A 23,926-nucleotide genomic window follows, 5' to 3' on the forward strand; every position below is an offset into this window, starting at 1 on the left:
TATCTGCCTGTTACATTCTGAATGATGGCCTGATAGACTGTATCATTGTAGAAGCTTCAGCCCAAAAACAAGTTTGGGTCTACTCCCATAAAGACTGATCTCTGAAGGGCAGAGATATATGTTCTTTTTTTCAATCAAACAAGCAGTTCAATAAGAACTTTATTTGATGGCATCTCCAAGTGTCCAGTTATCAGATTATCAGTCTGGATTATAAAATAATGGAAACATCTCAGAGCTACTATCAGTCTATTTAACGTCTGCAACAAAGTCAAAGATTCTTCTCTGAACATCATTTCTGAGAGAACTGAATGTCTCCAGCAGCTTCAAGGTGAGAAAAAAGGGTGGTCCTGGTGAAATACATTTCTGATAACAAGTACATAACATCTCACTCTCTCTCTCATTGGTTTCTCTGTGAGTTCCTCATTTTTTAGTCAGTTCTTAAACACTTCTTCAAAGTGTAACCTCCTTTCTGAGGAAGCTGGCTTTTCTACAGACCTCATGAACATGTAAGTTGTTGTGTTTTTAATGTAGAATGACTGTTTATCAAAGATTAATACAAATTTCATATAATGTTCAATGATCATTTTATTTAATGGGATCAATCGTCAGATTTACAAGCTTGAAGTCAAAGAAAAAGGTCAAACAGTTCCACTGGAAGAGGTGAGATCTTTTCTTTCTTTTTTTCTTTAAATATTTTTTGGGGCTTTTTTGAGCCTTTATTTGACAGAACAGTTTGGAGACTGTTGCTGCTGAGTCTGTTAGAAACATGAAACACATGAAATGTGAAACAAGGAATTGTATTAAATGTTTGACATTGCTAAATAAAATCTTTTAAAAAACTAAAATGTTCTTAATTCAAACCATCATCTCAATCAAGAAGAAAGAAATTTGTTTGAAAAACTAACTAACTTTTGTTGTGTCACTCTTTGTCTTAAAACAAATAAACACTTTTCTTGTTAATATTTTTACTTAAAATGACCAAATATATAGAGAAGAATTTCTTAAATGTCTTCTTAAACTAGACTTTCTCCTGACAAACAAAGATGGCTGGAGCTCTGACTTTCCTTCTCATTGGCTGTTTGCTGCAGGGTGAGTTCAAGTCCATTAACACCTGGTTTGGAAGATTATTTCAAATTAGCAGAAAACTCTGTTGCTGAGTACAAGCATTCATACCCAGTGTGTCAATGTCTGAGACAACATCCTTCAAAGTGACATTTGTCCTAAACTACAAAATAAATGAAGGATTTATTATGTGAAGATCTAAAATAACTGAAACCATGGTAACAGTGATCACTTTGTAGAGAGTCAGTATCAGTCATTACCACTACACTGCTGCTGAGAACTACTGTTTCCTTTTCTTCTTTAGAAACTGTGTGTTTGTGTTTCAGGTGTCCAGTGTGGACAGTGGAGAGTCAATATACTGCAGACTATAGAGGTTCTGAGAGGATCCTGTGTGACCATCCCCTGCTCCTTTCACATAGATAGAACATATGACAACAATTTAGATCAGACATGCAAAGCAGTGTGGAAAAACAGAAGTAATAGTGAAGTTGTGTTTGATAGTAAAACTAGAACAAATGGAGAATTGATTGGAGCACTGACAGACAAAGACTGCACCACAACCCTGAACAACATGGTTTCTGATGGTACATATTTATTCAGACTGGAATGTGAAAATGCCTTAAAATGGGAATTCAGTAATGACTTAATCAATATAGTGACCAAAGGTAAATTATTACATCTATTGTTGTGTTTTGTCTTTTAAATGATTTAGTTTCATGCACCTGCAGATTTACTACAAATGAATCATCAATGATTATTTATTGACTGGTTGAACTGTTCCTTCCTACCAGCTGATCCTCCATCACCCACTCTGACTCCGTCCACACTGGAGGTGGAGGAGGGAAAATCAGTGAATGTGACGTGCTCTGCTCCAGCTCCCTGTCTGTCTCATCCTCCAACTCTGACATGGAGCCCCAGACTGGGTGACAGTCAGGAGACACTGCAGGAGAATCAGGACAAAACTAAAGTCCAGACCTCTGTTCTGACCTTCACTGCTTCTCAGCTCCATCATGGACAGAAAATCTCCTGCACTGCTCTCTACAGGAAACAAGATGGCAGCCCTGATGCATCTGTTACCACAGCTTTAACAGCTAATGTTTCCTGTGAGTTACTTTGTCTTCCACTTAAACTCTAAAATAATAATATAATAGTTGAACTAATCCACAGACTAAATATATTTTAATATCTTTGAAGTTGGATTTTCTTCGCTGTTTACATTTAACAATTAATCATGAAAATAACTGACAGATTATTAAATAATAATTATAAATCTGGTAACAGTGATCACTTTGTAGAGAGTCAGTATCAGTCATTACCACTACACTGCTGCTGAGAACTACTGTTTCCTTTTCTTCTTTAGAAACTGTGTGTTTGTGTTTCAGGTGTCCAGTGTGAACCGTGGAGAGTCAATATGCTGCAGACTATAGAGGTTCTGAGAGGATCCTGTGTGACCATCCCCTGCTCCTTTGATATAGATAGAAAATATAACAACAATTTAGATCAGACATGTAAAGCAGTGTGGAAAAAGAGAAGTAATGATGAAGTTGTGTTTGATAGTAAAACTAGAACAAATGGAGAATTGATTGGAGCACTGACAGACAGAGACTGCACCACAACCCTGAACAACATGGTTTCTGATGACACATATTACTTCAGACTGGAATGTGAAAATGACTTGAAATACAGCTTCAATAATGACTTGAACCTTGTGACCAAAGGTAAATTATTATATATATTGTTGTGTTTTGTCTTTTAAATGATTTAGTTTCATGCAGCTGTAGATTTACTACAAATGAATCATCAATGATTATTTATTGACTGGTTGAACTGTTCCTTCCTACCAGCTGATCCTCCATCACCCACTCTGACTCCGTCCACACTGGAGGTGGAGGAGGGAACCTCAGTGAGTGTGACGTGCTCTGCTCCAGCTCCCTGTCTGTCTCATCCTCCAACTCTGACATGGAGCCCCAGACTGGGTGACAGTCAGGAGACACTGCAGGAGAATCAGGACAGAACTAAAGTCCAGACCTCTGTTCTGACCTTCACTGCTTCTCAGCTCCATCATGGACAGAAAATCTCCTGCACTGCTCTCTACAGGAAACAAGATGGCAGCAATCAATCAAGCAGCAGTAAAACTTCAGCTCTTACTGTTTCATGTGAGTTCATTTATAACATTAAAACTCATCAGTAGCACTTTAACTAATAATCATTTAGTTTTAATTGAATCCTCTTTGTTACCGTGAATAAACAGGTTATAGAAAGATGGCGTCTGAGTCTAGAAAATGGTGATGGGATTGTTTGATCAATAGATTAACTCAGTACTAACGATGGTTAGGAGCAGCTCCAAGTTGAATCTGTGTCATTGGGAACAAACTACCTCCATGTAGATGGAGATGAATTTCAGTCTCTGAATTGAACTGTCTCCTCCAGACTGCAGTGTCTCCTGTGTCCACCACACTGTTTAATTCATGATCCTTCAAGAACTGTCAGACTTTTAATGCTCTAAAATATGTAGCCATACATATCACTTTATCGACAAAAGTATTCGCTCACCTACTTTATACGAACTTAAGTGGCATCCCACTCTTAATCCATAGGGTTTAGTATGACGTGGACTCACCCTTTGCAGTTTTAACAGCTTCAACTCGTATGGGAAGGCTTTCCACAAGGTTAAGGATTGTGTTTGTGGGAATTTTTGGCCATTTTTCCAGAAGCACATTTGTGAGATCAGACACTGATGTTGGTTGAGAAGATCTGGCTCATGGTCTCCGCCCGGATTTAACCCAAAGGTGTTCTGTCAGGTTGAGGTCAGGACTCTGTGCAGGCCAGTCAAGTTCTTCCACACCAAGTTCTCTCATCAGTGTCATTATGGACCATGTGTTGTGCACAGGGGTCCAGTCATGTTGGAACAAGCACAAATACAGTAAACGTTAATTATCTTTGTAATGTGTGCTGGGCTGTTAAAGGAAAACCTGGTCAAATCAATGGTTTTGATTTAAGCATAATTTAACATAATTAAACAACATTTATATCATTTTCAGATCCACCTAAAAACACCACAGTGTCCGTCAGTCCCTCTGGTCCAGTACCAGAGAACAGAAATGTGACTCTGACCTGCAGTAGTACTGCCAACCCAGCAGTAAGGAACTACACCTGGTACAGAACTGATGGAGACCAGGAGACTTTCATTGGGACTGGACACATTTTAACGATTGAAGCCTCTAAAGTCAGCAGTCCTTTTTTCTGCAAAACTGAGAATGATCTTGGAGTTGGACGATCCACCAACACACAAATAGATGTTCAGTGTATGTATTAAATTTTACACTTATCAGTTTCACATATTCTTTATGGACGCAAAATTCAAGTATTCAAATCCTTAGTTCCCAGAAGTTTACCCAATATATACTAATAATATATACATCTTGTTCCTAATTGTTCAGATCCACCTAAAGACACCACAGTGTCCGTCAGTCCCTCTGGTCCAGTACCAGAGAACAGAAATGTGACTCTGACCTGCAGTAGTACTGCCAACCCAGCAGTAAGGAACTACACCTGGTACAGAACTGACAGAGACCAGGAAACTTTCATTGGGACTGGACACATTTTAAAGATTGAAGCCTCTAAAGTCAGCAGTCCTTTTTTCTGCAAGGCTGAGAATGATCTTGGAGTTGGACGATCCACCAACACACAAATAGATGTTCAGTGTATGGATTAAATTTCACACTTAATTGATTTACGTATCCTGTATTGAGTCCAACTTCCAGTATTAAAATCCTTAAGTCCCAGAAGTTTACTCAATATGTACTATTAACATATAATTATTGTTCCTCATTGTTCAGATCCACCTAAAGACACCACAGTGTCCGTCAGTCCCTCTGGTCCAGTACCAGAGAACAGAAATGTGACTCTGACCTGCAGTAGTACTGCCAACCCAGCAGTAAGGAACTACACCTGGTACAGAACTGACAGAGACCAGGAGACTTTCATTGGGACTGGAAACATTTTAAAGATTGAAGCCTCTAAAGTCAGCAGTCCTTTTTTCTGCAAAACTGAGAATGATCTTGGAGTTGGACAATCCACCAACACACAAATAGATGTTCAGTGTATGTATCAAAAACAAACTTTCATGTTTCAGAAAACAGGATATGTTTATGTAACAAGCTTTATTGATATTCATATAAGTAGGGCTACGGGGCTTTGCCTGAGGTCTAGCCCCTACAGCATGGCTTGATCAGGATCGGTGCGTTATTACTTTTCGTTTCTAAGAAAACACGTAAAGTTTTTCAAAGGTGTACTGCTCAGGCATACTTTCACCTAGAGACTTCATTTGAACTTTAAAATGTAGACACAAGCCTTGTGTATTGGTGTATTAACCCGTGTTTTGATAGGTCCTATAGTTTTTGATCAATCACTGTTCAATGACCATGAAAATTTCTCTCAAAACTCGTTTTAGAGTGCGGAATGTTGCTACTTAGAGTGAGAGAACGTGTGTGAAAATGCCTGAATTTTTTCTCTTTCCACACTCGTCCCAGTCACAATTTACACACTAGACACATGATTTTTTCCACGGTTGTAGACAAACTTGTCGTGTCTCTCACAATGTTCTCGGCAAAGCAGTGAGACGTACAGAATTGAAACTGCAAGCCTCTGTTCGCGGTAAAGTACCTGTCTGCTCTCCATTCACTCCAATGTAAAGATTTTCTGAGAGAAGGAGAAGGAACCTTTGTTTTTAACTTGCGAGTGTGTCCAAAATATTTAGTGTAGAAGGACAAACAACATATAAAAGTCTTCCTTTTGATTTCATTAGTAAACTTTTCTTGACATGGCTTCTTTTGGCTCTTCTCTCCACTTTTATTGCAGTTCCTCCACAGATCCTGGCCTCATCTCACTGCACCAAAACTGAAAGTCAGGTCAACTGTTCCTGTGAGACTGTGGGAAACCCTTCCCCTACTTTACACTGGCATTTGGATGGGAGACCTGTCAATCAATCTGGAGAGGTTTTAATCAGCAGTGGGTCTCTAAATGGCACAGGCCTGAGGAGCTTCATCACCGTCAACAAACTAAAGGACAGGAGTCTTTCCACCTTGTTCTGTCACAGCTTCAACTCTCTGGGATCTGCCAGGCAGCAGTTTTGTGTCAACACCCCTGAGGATCAACGCTCTACAAAAAGACAAGGTCAGTTTCTTTGTATACTTCTGTTTCTGGTGAAATGAGTTGTTGAAAGTAAAACAGGTAAATCTTACCTCATTATCAAAACTGTAAAGTAACCAAACACAGTATATTAGTTAACAATAATAGAATTATCCATCTGAATTATGCCTTTATATTAATATTTAATTTTGTGTTTCCAGATCAACTGATGTCAATATTGTTCATCACCACAACTGTCACTTTACTGGTTCTAGTATGTGTTCTGCTCTTTGTCATCAGGTAAGATGTCAAAATGTTTTTGAAGTATACAAAGTACTTGATTCTCAGAGTGACCTTCATACAAGACCAATTGGAAAAATTACACAAAATCAATACAAACTACGTATTAAAGACAAAGTTAACCCTTCAACAAAATGACAGTCATCTAGAGGCCAAGCTGTACATCTAATATGGTTAGGTGTACACAATAAGTTTACTTGCATCAGCGACACTGACAACTATGCTCAAGATGTCTCTAACTATAAATCCTTCTAAAGTGAAGTACACCCATGGGGAAAAAGCTTAAAAGAACCTCAGGTAAACAGATCCCAGAGGAGAAATGTGCCAAAGCTCACACAGTGCAGCTTCCAGATTGACTAGAAGGACCCAACAACTATGATACAGTGGAACAAGAATCATTGAACAGCTCAGCAAACAACTTCCTGATTTTACAGTGACTCTGCAGCTAATTGTCTGGCAATAAACCAGTCAAATGGTCACAGCAGCAGACATGATAGAGAGGAAGACATCCCATCTGCAACATTCACTTTTACTGGCTCTTGCAGTCCTTTATTTTGCACGGGCCTTCATCCATAACAACAAACTACATGCTGGTCCTTTCCAAAGGCAATACATCAACTGTGTCAAGCACAGGTTTAAAATCAAAAATTCAAAACATATCCATATTGTGGACATTGTACTGTGTTTTTCAGGGCTCAGAAGAATTATCGTGACAGTAAGAGTCAGCTCACAGGAGAAACCAGCACAACTGCACCAAGCCAGGGAATTGAGGTGCTCTTAATTAGAGTTTTATTTAGTTAAACAATGGTACAAAGAGTATCTCTGTCACTGACATTTACTCTGTAACTGTAGGCACCCAGCAAAAGAGAAGAGGCCATATATGCCAACACAGATGACTTGAGACAAGCAGACAGCGCTGACCCTGAAACCATCTCTGAACCAAACAGAACAAACTTGCCAAGCACTGGGCCAGACAATGTACCAGGAGAAAGACACAGCTCAGAGAACAATGAGGAAGGGAGTGATGTGCTTTACTCTACTGTGAACTGGAAGAATAAAAGCAAGAAAAACAAGGTAGAAGACTCTGTGGACATGAATCCATCAGGTAGCTCCTATCTGGAGGAGGAAAAGTACATGGCCAAGGGCATGTGCAAAAACTTTGTAAGCAACGCAATGGTGATGGGAAACCTGTATGATGAAGCAGAGCCTAGAAATGTGGGGAAGGAAGTGGAGTGTGAATATGCTCAAGTTAAATTTAAGAGGAAGAGCACTATGCATAAATAGACTGTAAACCAAATTTGAGGAAGACACAAAATTGTGCTCCTAGTATAGGCAGAAGTCAGAGTACACAATAAACCTCCATGTTAAGGTCCCCCATCAGTTAAAGGGAGGAAACATTAGCCCCAGTAGTTTTTCATGTGTCACAGTCACACAACACATGGGAAAAGACTGAGGACTGTCTGGTTAATGGACAAATGTATTGATGCACATTGTTTTTAATTATATTAAATGATGTGGATTCTTTTTTAAACTAAAATGCAGGTGTTGGTCATATGTAAGTTAAATATCTGTTTTATATTATTTGTTCAAGTCTAGAGACAGGATGATATGAAATACCTGTAGTACATTAATTGTAAATATTTTTCTTTCTCTCTTGAGTGGCATATGTGTATTACTTCAAGAACATCCCATTGGTCCTTTTGACATTTGTCACTCCAAGAAATTCTAATGCATGACTGGTAACTGTGATGTGTTATAATGACAGAACATGCTGGACATACCATAGCCTGATCTCTCTCTTATTTTCTATGATTTAAATTCTTGCTTGACGTGATGACCCTCACTGGATGTTATAATTATGAAAAAGTTTTCTAAATCAAGCTATGATAGTAGAATATAATTATAGTGTTACATGTTTTAATGAGCTTTTTATGAGATAAGGTCTCATGTGTTTTGTCGTTTGTCATGCAGTGTGCTGCTGTCATTTGGAGACAGCTCATGGATTTATTGTGTTTACTGTTCGTTAGGTACTTCTACACATGCAGGTTATAGAGACTGAGCCAGCTGGAGTAATCTTTAGGATTAAAAGAGTCAAAACATACAGTCTAGAAGTATTGATGATCTCATTAGTATATTCTCTGTGAGTTCCTTATTTTTACTTAGTTCTTAAACACTTCTTCAAAGTGTAACCTTCCTTCTGAGAAAGCTGGCTTTTCTACAGACCTCATGAACATGTAAGTTACTGTATCTAAGTTTAACACAAGTTAATGTAATGTTTAATGATCCCTTGATTTACTGGATTAATTATCATTATAAAAAAATAAAGGCAAAGGTTTAAAAAGATTAAAATGTGAGATCATTTCTTTTTTTTCTTAATGTGACACAATGCAACAATTTAATTAAATACATTAAATGACTGTCACTACAGTTTCCACCATATTACTTTCTGTTTTAATTCTCTTTGTTGTTTTTCATTTTCAGAACATTGTTCAATTAAAGCACTTTTTAAATGCACAGATCAGCCACAACATTAAAACCACTGAAGCAGAAGTAAATAACATTGACCATCTTGTTCAAACGTTTTAATTATAATAATACATTTTATTTAGGAAGCGCCCTTAAAGTCACCCAAGGACACTTTACAGGCAAGAACAAACATCAATGGACACATAATAAAACAGCATTGAACATCCAAATACAAAAAATATATATATACAATAACCAGCATTCAAGCATTAACAAACAACAGGTTGGTTTTGAGTCTGGTTTTGAAAACAGGGAATTCCAGAGTTTGGGAGCAGAATTGCTGAAAGCTCTGCTCCCCATGATGCTGAGGTGAACAGAGGGCACAGTGAAGTGGAGGGAGGAGGAGAATCTAAGGGAGTGTGTGGAGTGGTGATGTGGAGGATGTCAGACAGATATGGAGGGTCGAGGTTGTGGATAGCTTTGAAAGTGTACAGGAGGATTTTGAATTGAATCCCTTGAGTGACCGGGAGCCAGTGAAGTTGCTGTAGATTGGGGGTGATATGGTAGGAAGAAGGGGTTTTGGTGATGATTGGTGCAGCAGAGTTTTGGACTCTTTTTGTTGGAGCTTATGGAGACATTTGTGAGGGAGACCAAACAGGAGAGAGTTAAAGTAGGCTCCACTAAGGAAGAGGAGGATGAAGATGGAGAGTGAACTGGAGTCAGCCGCAAGAAGGAGACTGTTGGTCATTTTTATGAGGGTAGTTTTGGTGCTGTGGCGGGAGTGGAAACCAGACTGAAAAGGGTCATAGAGGGAGTTTGTTTTGTTAAGTGTGTATGTAGTTGTATGGTAACTACTTTCTCAAGGATCATGGATATGAGAGGTAAGTTGGAGATGGGGCAGAGATTATTGTATTTGTTTGGATCAGAGACAGGTTTTTTCAGACCAGGATAATCAGTTAATCAGGGCTTCAGTTTTGAGGGATAACAAAACAATTCCAATGTCAAGTGAATAAATGATGGCAGATATGAGAGGAAGTACAGAGAAGAGGCATGACTTGACCAGGGTGGTGGGGAGGAGGTCAAGATGATAGGTGGAAGGTTTAGATTTGCAGATGAGGTCAGTGGAAACTGGAAAATTGTTGTCAGTGCTACGGAGGTGAAGCTGAGGGGAAAGGAAGTGCAGGTGAGGAGAGAAGGAGTGGACCTGAGTATAAATGCCGGTGGATGTTGGAAATGTTATCATTAAAAAGATGGAGGTAAGGAGTCAGATGGTCAGAAAGTTTTATTGAGCAGTGTGAACAGTGATTTGGTGTTTCCTTCACTGGAGATAATTAGACCGGAGTAGTATCTCTTTGTGGATGGTGAGTCTAGTTTTTTATTCTTTCTTATCATTCTTATTATTCTTATTCTTTTTAGTCTTTCAAGTTGGTGGCCTTTAGCTTTCATTGAGTGGAGAATAGGGGTATACCAGGGAACAGTTGTGGAGAAGGAAACAGGCCGATGGTGTTATGACTGGAGCAAGAGAATAGAGGATGTTGTAGTGGGTCACCAGTTTATCAGGGGTGGGAAGATAGTCTGGGATCAGAATATTGTCAGTGTTGGAGCAGAGTATCTACGTTGGTGACTTGATTGTAGAGAGACAGAGTGTTGTGCTAAAGGAGATGAGGAAATGGTCACTAACATGGAGTTCATCAGACATGCAGCTAGAGGGAATGAGAGCAGAGCAGCAGACTAAGTCCAGAGTGTGTCCTTTTATTTGTGTTGGAAAGTTGATGGTGAGAAGAAGGTTAAAGTTGTCCATGTGTATATTGACGGACCCAGCAGTGTTATATTTGGCAATAGAGTGGATAGATGGTTGAGTAAGACGTCAAATCCATTTAAAAAGTCCTTGTGGGGCTTTGGGGGAAGGTAGATGCTAGCAATGATGGTGGGAGTGGGTCCAGGGAGCATATATATGAAATGTCCAAATGAGGACAAGGCAGACAGAGACAGTGGAAGGACTTTCCACTTCTTGTGGTGGATAACTGCAATTCCTCCACCAGGGCCGTGGCTACGGGGATGGCAGAGGTAAACAAAGTCCAGAGGGGTGGAGTGCTTGGACACTGTTGGCAAGTTACTTGAAATTAACACAGATGTTTAGGTGCTGCAGCAATTTCCTGTTAACGGTGTGAACAGAGGAATATCTGTTGACACTTATTGATTATCTCATGTTATCTTCTACAACCACTTATCATCACTAGGGTTGTGGGGGATACTGGAGTCTATCCCAGCTGTCATTGGGTGAGACATGGTGTCGGACAGGTGTCAATTCAATTTAATTCAGTTTTATTTATATAGTGCCAATAACAATACAAATCGTCTCAAGACGCTTCACAAAAACCAGCCTGCAACCTCCAGAGCAAGCCTGAGGGTGACGGTGGCAAGGAAAAACTCCCTTTTAACAGGAAGAAACCTTGAGCAGAACCCAGCTCATATGGAGGGACCCATCTGCCGAAGGCCAGCTGGTTAGAAACAGTGAAGATAGAGAGAAAAGAAGAGCAGGAGAAACAAGATAAACAAACTTCTGTCATACATACATACATCAAGCTGAAGGAAACATGTAGGGTCTAGTAATATAACACATAGCTGATGATCTGTGACAGTGTATCACAGGACTAACACAGAGAGACAGCATCCAGAAAATCAAACTTACTAATCTTGCTGTGAGGCATCAGTACCACCACACCACTGTGCTGCCATTAGTGTGTTTCCATTAAAAATGCAGACATTTCTTCTTTGTCATATAAATTTCTGTCTCCTCACAAAGAGAGACAATGGATTATTAAATAAAGTGATTAATTCAATAACTAAACCACTTTTCATAGTAGGCCAAAGTAAACTAGAAACTCATCTATTAATAATATTAATACAGGTAGCAGTAGCTCAGGAGGTCGAGCTGTTGTCCAATAACTCAACGATTGGTGTTACAATTCCACCCTATCCATAGTCTGTCTTTAAGTTCCTGTGTGACCATCCCCTGCTCCTTCGACATAATAGAAAATATAACAACAATTTAGATAAGACATGTAAAGCAGCGTGGAAGAAGAGAAGTTATAATGAAGTTGTGTTTGATAGTAAAACTAGAACAAATGGAGAATTGATTGGTGGTGGCTGGAGAGGCTGTAGACATGGATAGAAAGCCACGTTTCCATCAGTCTGCCCCAGGGCAGCTGTGACTACTGAGGCAGTTTACCACCACTAGGGGGAGACTGTGTGTGTGAACGAATAATGTATCCAATGCAAAGCGTCTTAGAGTGTCTATTTTAAGCGCTATATGATCAGAGACTAAAACTAGTGAAAGCTGCACTGATCAGTTCAATAAGAACTTTATTTGATGGCAAATCTCCAAGTGTCCAGTTATCAGATTATCAGTCTGGTTTACGAAATAATGGAAACATCTCAGAGCTACTATCAGTTTATTTAACTTCTGCAACAAAGTCAAAGATTCTTCTCTGAACATCATTTCTGAGAGAACTGAATGTCTCCAGCAGCTTCAAGGTGAGAAAAAAGGGTGGTCCTGGTGAAATACATTTTTGATAACAAGTACATAACATCTAACTCTCTCTCTCATTGGTTTCTCTGTGAGTTCCTCATTTTTTAGTCAGTTCTTAAACACTTCTTCAAAGTGTAACCTCCTTTCTGAGGAAGCTGGCTTTTCTACAGACCTCATGAAAATGTAAGTTATTGTGTCTTTAATGTAGAATAACTGTATATCAAAGATTAATACAAGCTTAATATGATGTTCAATGATCATTTTATTTAATGGGATCAATCGTCAGATTTACAAGCTTGAAGTCAAAGAAAAAGGTCAAACAGTTCCACTGGAAGAGGTGAGATCTTTTCTTTCTTTTTTTCTTTTAATATTTTTTGGGGCTTTTTTGAGCCTTTATTTGACAGAACAGTTTGGAGACTGTTGCTGCTGAGTCTGTTAGAAACATGAAACACATGAAATGTGAAACAAGGAATTGTATTAAATGTTTGACATTGCTAAATAAATATTTTAAAAAACTAAAATGTTCTTAATTCAAACCATCATCTCAATCAATAATGAACCACTGTTTCCACCAATCAGTGAAAGAAATTCAGATCTGTTTGAAAAACTAACTAACTTTTGTTGTGTCACTCTTTGTCTTAAAACAAATAAACACTTTTCTTGTTAATATTTTTACTTAAAATGACCAAATATATAGAGAAGAATTTCTTAAATGTCTTTTAACAGCTTAATAGAAGAAATGAACCAAACGTGTTTCATGTGTAAACTCCAGACTCCTTTAAACTAGACTTTCTCCTGACAAACAAAGATGGCTGGAGCTCTGACTTTCCTTCTCATTGGCTGTTTGCTGCAGGGTGAGTTCAAGTCCATTAACACCTGGTTTGGAAGATTATTTCAAATTAGCAGAAAACTCTGTTGCTGAGTACAAGCATTCATACCCAGTGTGTCAATGTCTGAGACAACATCCTTCAAAGTGACATTTGTCCTAAACTACAAAATAAATGAAGGATTTATTATGTGAGGTTTTAAAATAACTGAAACCATGGTAACAGTGATCACTTTGTAGAGAGTCAGTATCAGTCATTACCACTACAATGCTGCTGAGAACTACTGTTTCCTTTTCTTCTTTAGAAACTGTGTGTTTGTGTTTCAGGTGTCCAGTGTGAACCGTGGAGAGTCAATATGCTGCAGACTATAGAGGTTCTGAGAGGATCCTGTGTGACCATCCCCTGCTCCTTTGATATAGATAGAACATATGACAACAATTTAGATCAGACATGTAAAGCAATGTGGAGAAACAGAAGTAATGATGAAGTTGTGTTTGATAGTAAAACTAGAACAAATGGAGAATTGATTGGAGCACTGACAGACAGAGACTGCACCACAACCCTGAACAACATGGTTTCTGATGATACATATTTATTCAGACTGGAATGTGAAAATGCCTTGAAATGGGACTTCAAGAATGACTTAATCAATATAGTGACCAAAGGTAAATGATCATATATTGTGTTTTGTCTTTTGAATGATTTAGTTTCATGCACCTGCAGATTTACTACAAATGAATCATTAATGATTATTTATTGACTGGTTGAACTTTTCCTTCCTACCAGCTGATCCTCCATCACCCACTCTGACTCCGTCCACACTGGAGGTGGAGGAGGGAACCTCAGTGAGTGTGACGTGCTCTGCTCCAGCTCCCTGTCTGTCTCATCCTCCAACTCTGACATGGAGCCCCAGACTGGGTGACAGTCAGGAGACACTGCAGGAGAATCAGGACAAAACTAAAGTCCAGACCTCTGTTCTGACCTTCACTGCTTCTCAGCTCCATCATGGACAGAAAATCTCCTGCACTGCTCTCTACAGGAAACAAGATGGCAGCAATCAATCAAGCAGCAGTAAAACTTCAGGTCTTACTGTTTCATGTGAGTTCATTTATAACATTAAAACTCATCAGTAGCACTTCAACTAATAATCATTTAGTTTTAATTGAATCCTCTTTGTTACCGTGAATAAACAGGTTATAGAAAGATGGCGTCTGAGTCTAGAAAATGGTGATGGGAATGTTTGATCAATAGATTAACTCAGTACTAACGATGGTTAGGAGCAGCCCCAGGTTGAATCTGTGTCTTTGGGAACAAACTACCTCCATGTAGATGGAGATGAATTTTAGTCTCTGAACTGAACTGTCTCCTCCAGACTGCAGTGTCTCCTGTGTCCACCACACTGTTTAATTCATGGTCCTTCAAGAACTGTCAGACTTTTAATGCTCTAAAATATGTAGCCATACATATCACTTTATCGACATAAGTATTCGCTCACCTACTTTATACGAACTTAAGTGGCATCCCACCCTTAATCCATAGGGTTTAGTATGACGTGGACTCACCCTTTGCAGTTTTAACAGCTTCAACTCTTCTGGGAAGGCTTTCCACAAGGTTAAGGATTGTGTTTGTGGGAATTTTTGATCATTTTTCCAGAAGCACATTTGTGAGATCAGACACTGATGTTGGTTGAGAAGATCTGGCTCATGGTCTCCGCCCGGATTTAACCCAAAGGTGTTCTGTCAGGTTGAGGTCAGGACTCTGTGCAGGCCAGTCAAGTTCTTCCACACCAAGTTCTCTCATCAGTGTCATTATGGACCATGTGTGGTGCACAGGGGTCCAGTCATGTTGGAACAAGCATAAATACAGTAAACATTAATTATCTTTGTAATGTGTGATGGGCTGTTAAATGAAAAACTGGTAAAATCAATGGTTTTGTTTTAAGCATAATTTAACATAATTGAACAACATTTATATCATTTTCAGATCCACCTAAAAACACCACAGTGTCCGTCAGTCCCTCTGGTCCAGTACCAGAGAACAGAAATGTGACTCTGACCTGCAGTAGTACTGCCAACCCAGCAGTAAGGAGCTACACCTGGTACAGAACTGATGGAGACCAGGAGAATTTCATTGGGACTGGACACATTTTAACGATTGAAGCCTCTAAAGTCAGCAGTTCTTTTTTCTGCAAAACTGAGAATGATCTTGGAGTTGGACGATCCACCAAAACACAAATAGATGTTCAGTGTATGTATTAAATTTTACACTTATCAGTTTCACATATTCTTTATGGAAGCAAACTTCAAGTATTCAAATCCTTAGATCCCAGAAGTTTACCCAATATATACTCATAATATATACATCTTGTTCCTAATTGTTCAGATCCACCTAAAGACACCACAGTGTCCGTCAGTCCCTCTGGTTCAGTACCAGAGAACAGAAATGTGACTCTGACCTGCAGTAGTACTGCCAACCCAGCAGTAAGGAACTACACCTGGTACAGAACTGACAGAGACCAGGAGACTTTCATTGGGACTGGACACATATTAAAGATTGAAGCCTCTAAAGTCAGCAGTCCTTTTTTCTGCAAAACTGAGAATGATCTTGGAGTTGGACGATCCACCAACACACAAATAGATGTTCAGTGTATGGATTAAAAACAAACTTTCATGTTTCAGAAAACAGGATATGTTTATGTAACAAGCTTTATTGATATTCATATAAGTAGGGCTACGGGGCTTTGCCTGAGGTCTAGCCCCTACAGCATGGCTTGATCAGGATCGGTGCGTTATTACTTTTCATTTCTAAAAAAACACGCAAAGTTTTTCAAAGGTGTACTGCTCAGGCATACCTTCACCTAGAGACTTCATTTGAACTTTAAAATGTAGACACAAGCCTTGTGTATTGGTGTATTAATCCGCGTTTTGATAGGTGGTATAGTTTTTGATCGATCACTGTTCAATGACCATGAAAATTTCTCTCAAAGCTCGTTTGATTTCATTAGTAAACTTTTCTTGACATGGCTTCTTTTGGCTCTTCTCTCCACTTTCATTGCAGTTCCTCCACAGATCCTGGCCTCATCTCACTGCACCAAAACTGAAAGTCAGGTCAACTGTTCCTGTGAGACTGTGGGAAACCCTTCCCCTACTTTACACTGGTATTTGGATGGGAGACCTGTCAATCAATCTGGAGAGGTTTTAATCAGCAGTGGGTCTCTAAATGGCACAGGCCTGAGGAGCTTCATCACCGTCAACAAACTAAAGGAGAGGAGTCTTTCCACCTTGTTCTGTCACAGCTTCAACTCTCTGGGATCTGCCAGGCAGCAGTTTAATGTGACTGAGGCTCAAAGCTCTACAGAAAGTCAAGGTCTGTTTTTGTCTGCTTGTGTTATTGTTTCATTTCATTCTGCCAGGCAGCAGTTAAGTGAACATCAAATTACTGCAGAGTGAATACTTTTATTCTTGGGTTTTGATCTGGTCTTTCTTCACATTCTGTGATTTCTCTTGACAGGTCTTGGACATTACTGTGGAGTTCTTCCTTGGGCTCTTGCTGGTGGATTTTTCAGTTCCAGTGTCTTCTTTATAATCTGCACAATATTCCTTTGGTGTGTTTTACATGATTGTTGATTCAATTATGAAAACTCTGCTGATGTTATCAGAACAAACCATTGACATCTTTTTTTTTATTTTAACCCAGTAAATCACGGAGGAACGTGGAGCCGAATGCAGAGGACAGAACTTACATGTCACTGGATCGTAGAAACGTCACAGAGTCTTCAGAGTACGACGTCATCACCCGAAGACCTAAATGAGAATAATTATCAGAAGCTTTACTGAATGACTTCTTGTATTTCTGCAGTGATTATATCCAGTCAAATGTTCCTCTTTCTGTCAGTTTGATCTTTCCTGTAATGTCTTAAATAGCTACTGAGTGTCTATTTGTCAGTTTGCTACAGGGGGTTGAGCAGCTCTTCAGTGTCATTTAAACAAGTTCTCTCCTCTGGTTTTAACTTCATCACATGTTTACTGATTTATCTTTCTAGTAATATCTGAAGTGACTGTGGTTTTACTGGTAGTGAAGTGTAAATGATGTCCATCTCACTTTAAGACGTCAACATCTCCGGTCTCTACAGTAGGGTCACATTAATACTTTGGATTGATTTTGCTCTGCTTTATGAACAGAAAGCTTAACTCTTTCTTGTTTTTGTCTTTGACTTTGAATCAGTGTGATTGTAAATCTGCTTTTATTTCTACATTTGTACTTAATGGTAATAAAATAAAATTAAATCTGAGCTCCATCTTAACCTTCACATTTACTTTCTGTCAGTAGTAATAGTAAATTTCACCCTCAGCATAGTGCTACATTTAACACAGTACAGCATTGTCTCTACTATGTAGCCCCCGATACTTTGACAGTTATGGATCAGATTTCCATGAATGTGTAAAGCAGAAGTAAACTGGGGTTGTTTGATCTCATAAATGGAGTAATGTTAAGAAAGTTAAGATCTTCCTGGAACTTGCATGAGATGTATTCCACTTGAGCGTTGGTCAAACCGTACCTTCCTCTCAGCTGGTCCTCCCTCACCAACTCTGACTCCGTCCACAGTGGAAGGAGCAGGAGGGAACCTCAGTGAGTCTGACATGTTCTGCTCAGATTTTTCATCTGTCTGGAACTTGAGGTTGGATCCCAGTCAGGAGACACTGCAGGAGAATCAGGAAAAGATAAAAGACAATCATGAAGAGAAAACCTACTGCACTGTCTACAAGAATCCAGGGGGCAGCACTAAGTCATCTACTTATTATCATTATTGTTATTATTTTAATAACTGTGAATGTCTTCATGTGTAGGCATTACTTAAATCATATATTTATTTGATGAATAATTTTATTGCAGCAATAAGCCACAGAGACAAAGTCAGAAAGTTCATCAAAGGTGAATGACTAAAATTTCCTCCATAATTGGCAACGAGTATATCTCATTTTCACACTTTTATTAGCGTATTTGTGAGTTTTAGTAAGATTTTAAAACACTTCTGCTAAGTGTAATCTCCCCCTGATGAAGCTGGCTTTTATACAGATCTTGTGCAAATGTGAGGTATTGTATCTTTCATCATCAGTCTATCAAAGATGAATCCAACTTTGAAATAATATTCAATGATTCTTTGATTTCACATCATAAATAATTGAGATATTTTAAAGAGAAGAATGAGCCAAACTAACCAGACCGACCTGAGTCATGCTGCTCTGACAAGATGTCTTCAATGTGCTCATTAGAAGTCAGGTAACTCATCAATACTGGACGATGCCTTTAGCCTGGAGGGGCTCGCTACATTCTGCGCAGACAGAAGCAGCGCACTCAGCAGTAAATCCCAAGGGGGTTGGCTGTGTATTTACATCAACAATAACTGGTGTGAAAAATGCTAGGACTGTCACTGGTTACTGCTCTCCAGACATTGAGCTTTTGACTGTTAACTGCAGACCATTCTACCTGCTCACGGAGTTTACTGTTGTTAGCATCACTGCTGTGTATGTGCCCCACAGGTTTGAAAAACAAAGATTAACCAAACATATCCATATTCTAGACATTGTACTGTGTTTTTCAGGGCTCAGAAGAATCATCGTGACAGTAAGAGTCAGCTCACAGGAGAAAGGGAGTGATGTGCTTTACTCTACTGTGAACTGGAAGAATAAAAGCAAGAAAAACAAGGTAGAAGACTCTGTGGACATGAATCCATCTGGTAGCTCCTATCTGGAGGAGGAAAAGTACATGGCCAAGGGCATGTGCAAAAACTTTGTGGAAGTGGAGTGTGAATATGCTGAAGTTAAATTTAAGAGGAAGAGCCCTAGGCATAAATAGACTGTTTTGTTTTGTGTAAATAGTGTGTCTTGTAGTGGTGACATTGATGGTGAAGAATACCTAGCCTTGCTTTCTTACATACATACATCTTAAATGTATTCCTAATATTGCCAGGCAGCAGAGTGACAAATAACTTAATTAAATAAACATAGTTCTGCCAGTTGTGGGGATTTTAACAGGGTTTGATCCGTTTCTGGAACATGTATGTTGATTGGATTTATAATCATGTTAAGAATTTGTTCTGATCCAGATCCAGAGTGTTAAGAACATTTTTTTTCTTTCTTCTGCATAGATATTAAATGACAGGTTCCTTGGTATTGTTATATATGTTCACAGAACTTAGAGATGTTGGTTTTACTGGAAAAGTGACACACAATATTATATGTAATAGTCCTGCATTAAATTCCCCCTCGTGAATGTTGTAATGTTGCATTTATGCTGAATCAGCCTAATTCAACTGGGTGATCATTGTAGTTTGTGGTGCTATTAAGCTGTATTGAATTAATAACAAAAGTGTTTCTGTAACTTAGCCTAGCCCACTGGCTACACATGTGTTGGTACAACACAGTGTAATTCAATAATCCTCCAAACAACAGCCTCCAAAATGAAAACACAGTTGAATCGAGATCTCTCTGTTATTTTAAACAAAAAACTGAATACCATGACCTTCATGGAGATGAGGTTTAGTGCAGGATTGTTACAGTATGTGTATATCTCTGATTTAGACCTATATAATAATCTTAGGATTATATCAAAACACAGTATATTTACACATTTTAATTTAATGCAGATTGTCTTTACAATCTGTATTTGCAATCTTTTGTAAATTATGAGTTATGCTGATTCTGTTACTTGTTTAAACTTGCATATATAAAGAGGCAAATAGAGTGATACATGTTTTTCTTTGAATGAGTTTCATGTGCTTATAATCTCAAAACAATCACAGTAGTAGCTTTGACCTGTCGTTGCAGTTCGAACTAATAATAATTAATTTACTAATAATCTATGTAATCTCATATATCCTTTGTATTATCTTTTAGATACTGAAAGAATAAATAACTATATAACATCTGTGGAATGATTTGTATCTATCTATCAGTCGTTACCTTCTATGACTTGTAGTTTTAGATCAGCTTTGTTTCTGTAGCTTGTCACTGGCAACTGGTAAAAGCAGCTTGATGGAAAACAGGGTGAGCAACACCATCAGTCTGAGTGAACATGGCCCTTTCGTTTTCCTTCACATAGAAGCAGATCAGCACACGGCCATAGTAAGCTGCTTAATATAAAACTATATAAAGTCTTGCCACATGGGTCTGTGTATGGAGAGCAGAGAAGTTTCTTACAGCTAGCTTTTAGAGATGTTAGGTCTTGCAGACTTTCCAGCAGCTACACAGGCACTTACATAAAACACATGTTAAACTTCAGGTTGCTTCCCATTGTAAAGTATTTCCACACAGGAGACATGTTCAGGTTTGACCTCGCTCAGACATTTAATTTATATTATAGACTGCCCTTAGCAAAAAGTAGTATCTATACATGAAGATCATTTTATGAAGTATGCTTGAGTGTAAGTATAAGTATAGCAAGTATACTGAGGACCATGTACTTGTAGTGTACTAGAAAGTATATTATTTCTAATACTTCTTTGGACTAAATTGGAACATTTATAAGATCGTTTTAAGTTTACAAAACTACACTTTCAAGTATACAACAAGTACACTCTATACTGCCATTGTACTAGAGTTGGACTCAAACCTGGACCTTCTCACTGGGAGACGCTTAGCAAATTACTTGTAGCATACTTTTTATATACTTGAAATATACTTCTTAAAATATTTTTAAAGTTAACTCATACTGTACGTACACTAGACTACACTAGACTGCAATGTATACACAAAATCACAAGACAGAATGTTGAGAACAAGTTACCTGTTTGAATCATTAAAAATGTTCATTACTACTTACTACTACTACTGTAAAGCTGTAATTATTACTGTAAACTTTTTAACTCCAGCACTATCCATCCACCATCTACTCAACATACTCTTGTGTAAGTGGAGTGTTACCTCATTTCTTCTCAAAAAAAAAATAGAAATGATTGCCTGAAAAGGAAAAAGATAAGACAATTCTTTAATTTATCCTACAGTAAGGTGAAACATCCTATCCTTGTAGCTACTACCAAACTAAGTAATAAATGCAGCTAAATAAAATCATTTATCATTACTACACTGTTCCTGTTGCTGATCCGACAGATGGGATTGGGCCGTATAATTTGAAGGTCTGACAACTGTATGAATATATCATCTTAAACAATACACATGTTGTTTCTTTTCCAACATAGCATATTGGAAAACATTATGTAACATATTAAAAGTCTTTACAGTGTGAGCAAATGCAGACTTTTACTAGAAACTAGCAAATAGCTAACAAGCAACGTCTTCCTTTTACTGTTATGAGATAAGGTTTTTGTTTTTTTGTTTTTTTGCGAACAGAACACGTCGTTGTAATTTGGAGACTGCTCATTGATTTATTGTTTGATTTACTGCTCGGTAGGTATTCATTATTATGGGCATGAGCCTGTCTGAGTTGTATGATTGTGTGATTTTGCGGTTTTTGATGGTCCAGACCACAGCCAGAGACATCGCACAATGTGGTTCATGCACCATCTCAGTATCATTTATACATCTGTAAATATCGGACTCTGGTGTTACGTTTTCTGTAGGTATTTCTTTATGTAGTTTTGAGTACATATCAGAACCATTTTTACTCTCTCACTATTTTTATTATTATTATTATTATTATTATGTATTTTGGATTTTCCAACTGACAACACCAAATCCCGCAGGTGTTAAAACACATACAAATGACAGCATTACAAAAAGTGGGTGAAGTTGTCTTGAGATTCCTACTATTCACGGCTCATTGGCAGGCGTAGTGTGCAGACCATGTGATATTTCTGGTAGTGTTGAAAGGCAGCACTTGCTCCGTATTCTATCTTCAGACTGGTTTAAATAAGTTTCCTGTTCAAAATTGAGGCTGCTCAGAACAGTGACTGGTGTTGGCGGTTAAACACAACAAAGAGTAACAGATCAGTGGGGCATCTCTGACACATTTATACAGCAGCTCATCCGGCAAGGTAAGCACAATAGTACATACTTACTTTCTAGAGAAATAATAGTAAAAAATAAGTGTACTTGCTAAAGAGGCCTTAAGAAGAAAAAATATCACTGTGATTAGTAGTGACGGTGATTTACTGTACAACTGTATAAACACTGATAAAGCTGATGTGTTTCAGAACAAAAAACATTAGAGGTGATTTACTGGATGGTGTAAAAGCAACTACTTTCTTATGGAGACTCCACATCTGCTGGAACTGCTAATCGTGTTTACTGGTAACATATTCTATTGGTTTGTATTGCTGGTTCAGTTCTTATTACTTCTAAAGCAAACAATATTTTTGAGCTGCATTTCAAATATCAGGGCTGAGTGTGTCCCTCAACAGAAAAAAGACAAAGACAACATGAAATCTGAATAATTCTCTCACACAAACAGTTTTTGCAACGTGCCGTATACGCGTTTAACAAAATGGATCCTTATGTATGAATTCATTCTTGAAGTAAACTGGCAATCCTATTTATTTGACTTTATGTCCTAGAAGAATTATTACTTAACCATTTCTGAAAGGTGTTTGTACTTTATTTTTTACCAACACTTGCATTAAAAAAAAAACAAACAAAAAAACAACAACAACAACATAAAAAAACAATAATGTCTAAAATTTGTTGTGTTCTCTATAACACTACTTTCCTCTGCTTCTCCCCCGTTTCCACAAAGACATCTCAGTCCTCCAGCAGGTGAGAAGCTGGAGCATCACTGCCCCTAAAACAGTTACTGCAGTGGAAGGGAGTTGTGTGGTGGTGCCATGTCAGACAGAGCCTCATTTCTGGGTCATCTGGTACAAGTATCACAGTATGAATTATCCCGTTGTGTATGACGGACTTCATCCAGATAAAGTGAAACAGCAATTCAGAGGACGCATCTCAGTACTGGGTAACGCTGCAGAGGGAAACTGCTCCCTGATGATTAATAATGTGAGCACAGCTGACCAACAACTACAAGTTTACGCACACACCGACTGGATCAAACCAGACACTGAGACTCAGAGATTATATGACCAAACTGTGACTATAACTGTTGGTAAGTACATGTTTCTAAACTTTAATTGTATACAGGCCGTCCGAAGTTGCATTGATTCTGAGGTTAAATGAAAATATATAGCACCATACAGTTTAAAAAAAAACTTGGAATGTGAACATTAGTGATCCTGAACTCTATCCAGAAGGAGTTCAATACATTTTCAAATTGTCATACAAATCTCCCAGTATTTTCACTCAGAGTGTCACGATCCGTCGGCCATGAGCTGACTACTTTGGGCTGCTGGTGGGCGTGGTTTGGGCAAATCCAGACGACACACCTGATACTCATCTCACCTGCACTCTGGTTCCTCGTTACCTAATCAACTCCCCTATAAAAGAGCAGTCCGACCTTCCAGTCCCCGCCGGATCGCCGCATCAGCTCGTATGAGACACGCCAGAAAACCTGAATGTAACTTCGACAAGTAAACCTGCCTCTAACTCGCTTTTTTTCCTGTCTTTACACCAGATCTTCACATCCTCTGCTTGAAACTAGATCCGCCTGCCAGCAAGCCCAGACCGAGACCCCTGGACCTCCGATCCATGCCCAGACTCTTCAG

The 23,926-nt window shown here is 38.6% G+C and overlaps 2 protein-coding genes across 9 annotated transcripts in view; both read left to right on the plus strand.

Annotated features, from left to right (window-relative positions):
• The window catches only part of LOC125016621 (hemicentin-2-like), a 91,763-nt gene extending 74,148 nt beyond the window's left edge, over positions 1–17,615 (plus strand). For 6 of the 8 annotated variants that reach the window (XM_047599220.1, XM_047599219.1, XM_047599224.1 and 3 more), the window contains 8 exons: positions 4,104–4,367; positions 4,503–4,766; positions 4,902–5,165; positions 15,301–15,564; positions 15,700–15,963; positions 16,375–16,683; positions 16,828–16,921; positions 17,014–17,615. In XM_047599220.1, coding sequence (XP_047455176.1) covers positions 4,104–4,367; positions 4,503–4,766; positions 4,902–5,165; positions 15,301–15,564; positions 15,700–15,963; positions 16,375–16,683; positions 16,828–16,921; positions 17,014–17,128 — 1,838 coding nt within the window. In that variant the 3' untranslated portion in view covers positions 17,129–17,615. The remainder of the gene's footprint in view (positions 1–4,103; positions 4,368–4,502; positions 4,767–4,901; positions 5,166–15,300; positions 15,565–15,699; positions 15,964–16,374; positions 16,684–16,827; positions 16,922–17,013) is intronic. The other 2 variants (XM_047599223.1, XM_047599222.1) reach the window with 2 other exon arrangements.
• On the plus strand, positions 210–8,726 carry LOC125016622 (myelin-associated glycoprotein-like). Its single transcript, XM_047599228.1, has 11 exons — positions 210–506; positions 610–660; positions 1,023–1,089; positions 1,389–1,727; positions 1,854–2,165; positions 2,445–2,780; positions 2,907–3,218; positions 5,923–6,237; positions 6,414–6,492; positions 7,185–7,263; positions 7,345–8,726. The coding sequence occupies exons 3-11, from the start codon at positions 1,044–1,046 to the stop codon at positions 7,774–7,776; spliced, it is 2,250 nt and encodes a 749-aa protein (XP_047455184.1). The 5' UTR covers positions 210–506; positions 610–660; positions 1,023–1,043; the 3' UTR covers positions 7,777–8,726.
• Positions 17,616–23,926: the final 6,311 nt, after the last annotated feature.

Source organism: Mugil cephalus, chromosome 11 (genome assembly GCF_022458985.1).
Source record: "Mugil cephalus isolate CIBA_MC_2020 chromosome 11, CIBA_Mcephalus_1.1, whole genome shotgun sequence".
In the NCBI taxonomy this organism is placed as follows: Eukaryota; Metazoa; Chordata; class Actinopteri; order Mugiliformes; family Mugilidae; genus Mugil; species Mugil cephalus.

Bases quoted from the DNA above. Each gene is read 5' to 3' on its own strand.
- LOC125016622 (XM_047599228.1), top strand. From the start codon at position 1,044: ATGGCTGGAGCTCTGACTTTCCTTCTCATTGGCTGTTTGCTGCAGG. The intron at 6,493-7,184 runs GTAAGATGTCAA...TGTGTTTTTCAG, and splicing joins GTTCTGCTCTTTGTCATCAG to GGCTCAGAAGAATTATCGTG. The intron at 7,264-7,344 runs GTGCTCTTAATT...CTGTAACTGTAG, and splicing joins CACCAAGCCAGGGAATTGAG to GCACCCAGCAAAAGAGAAGA.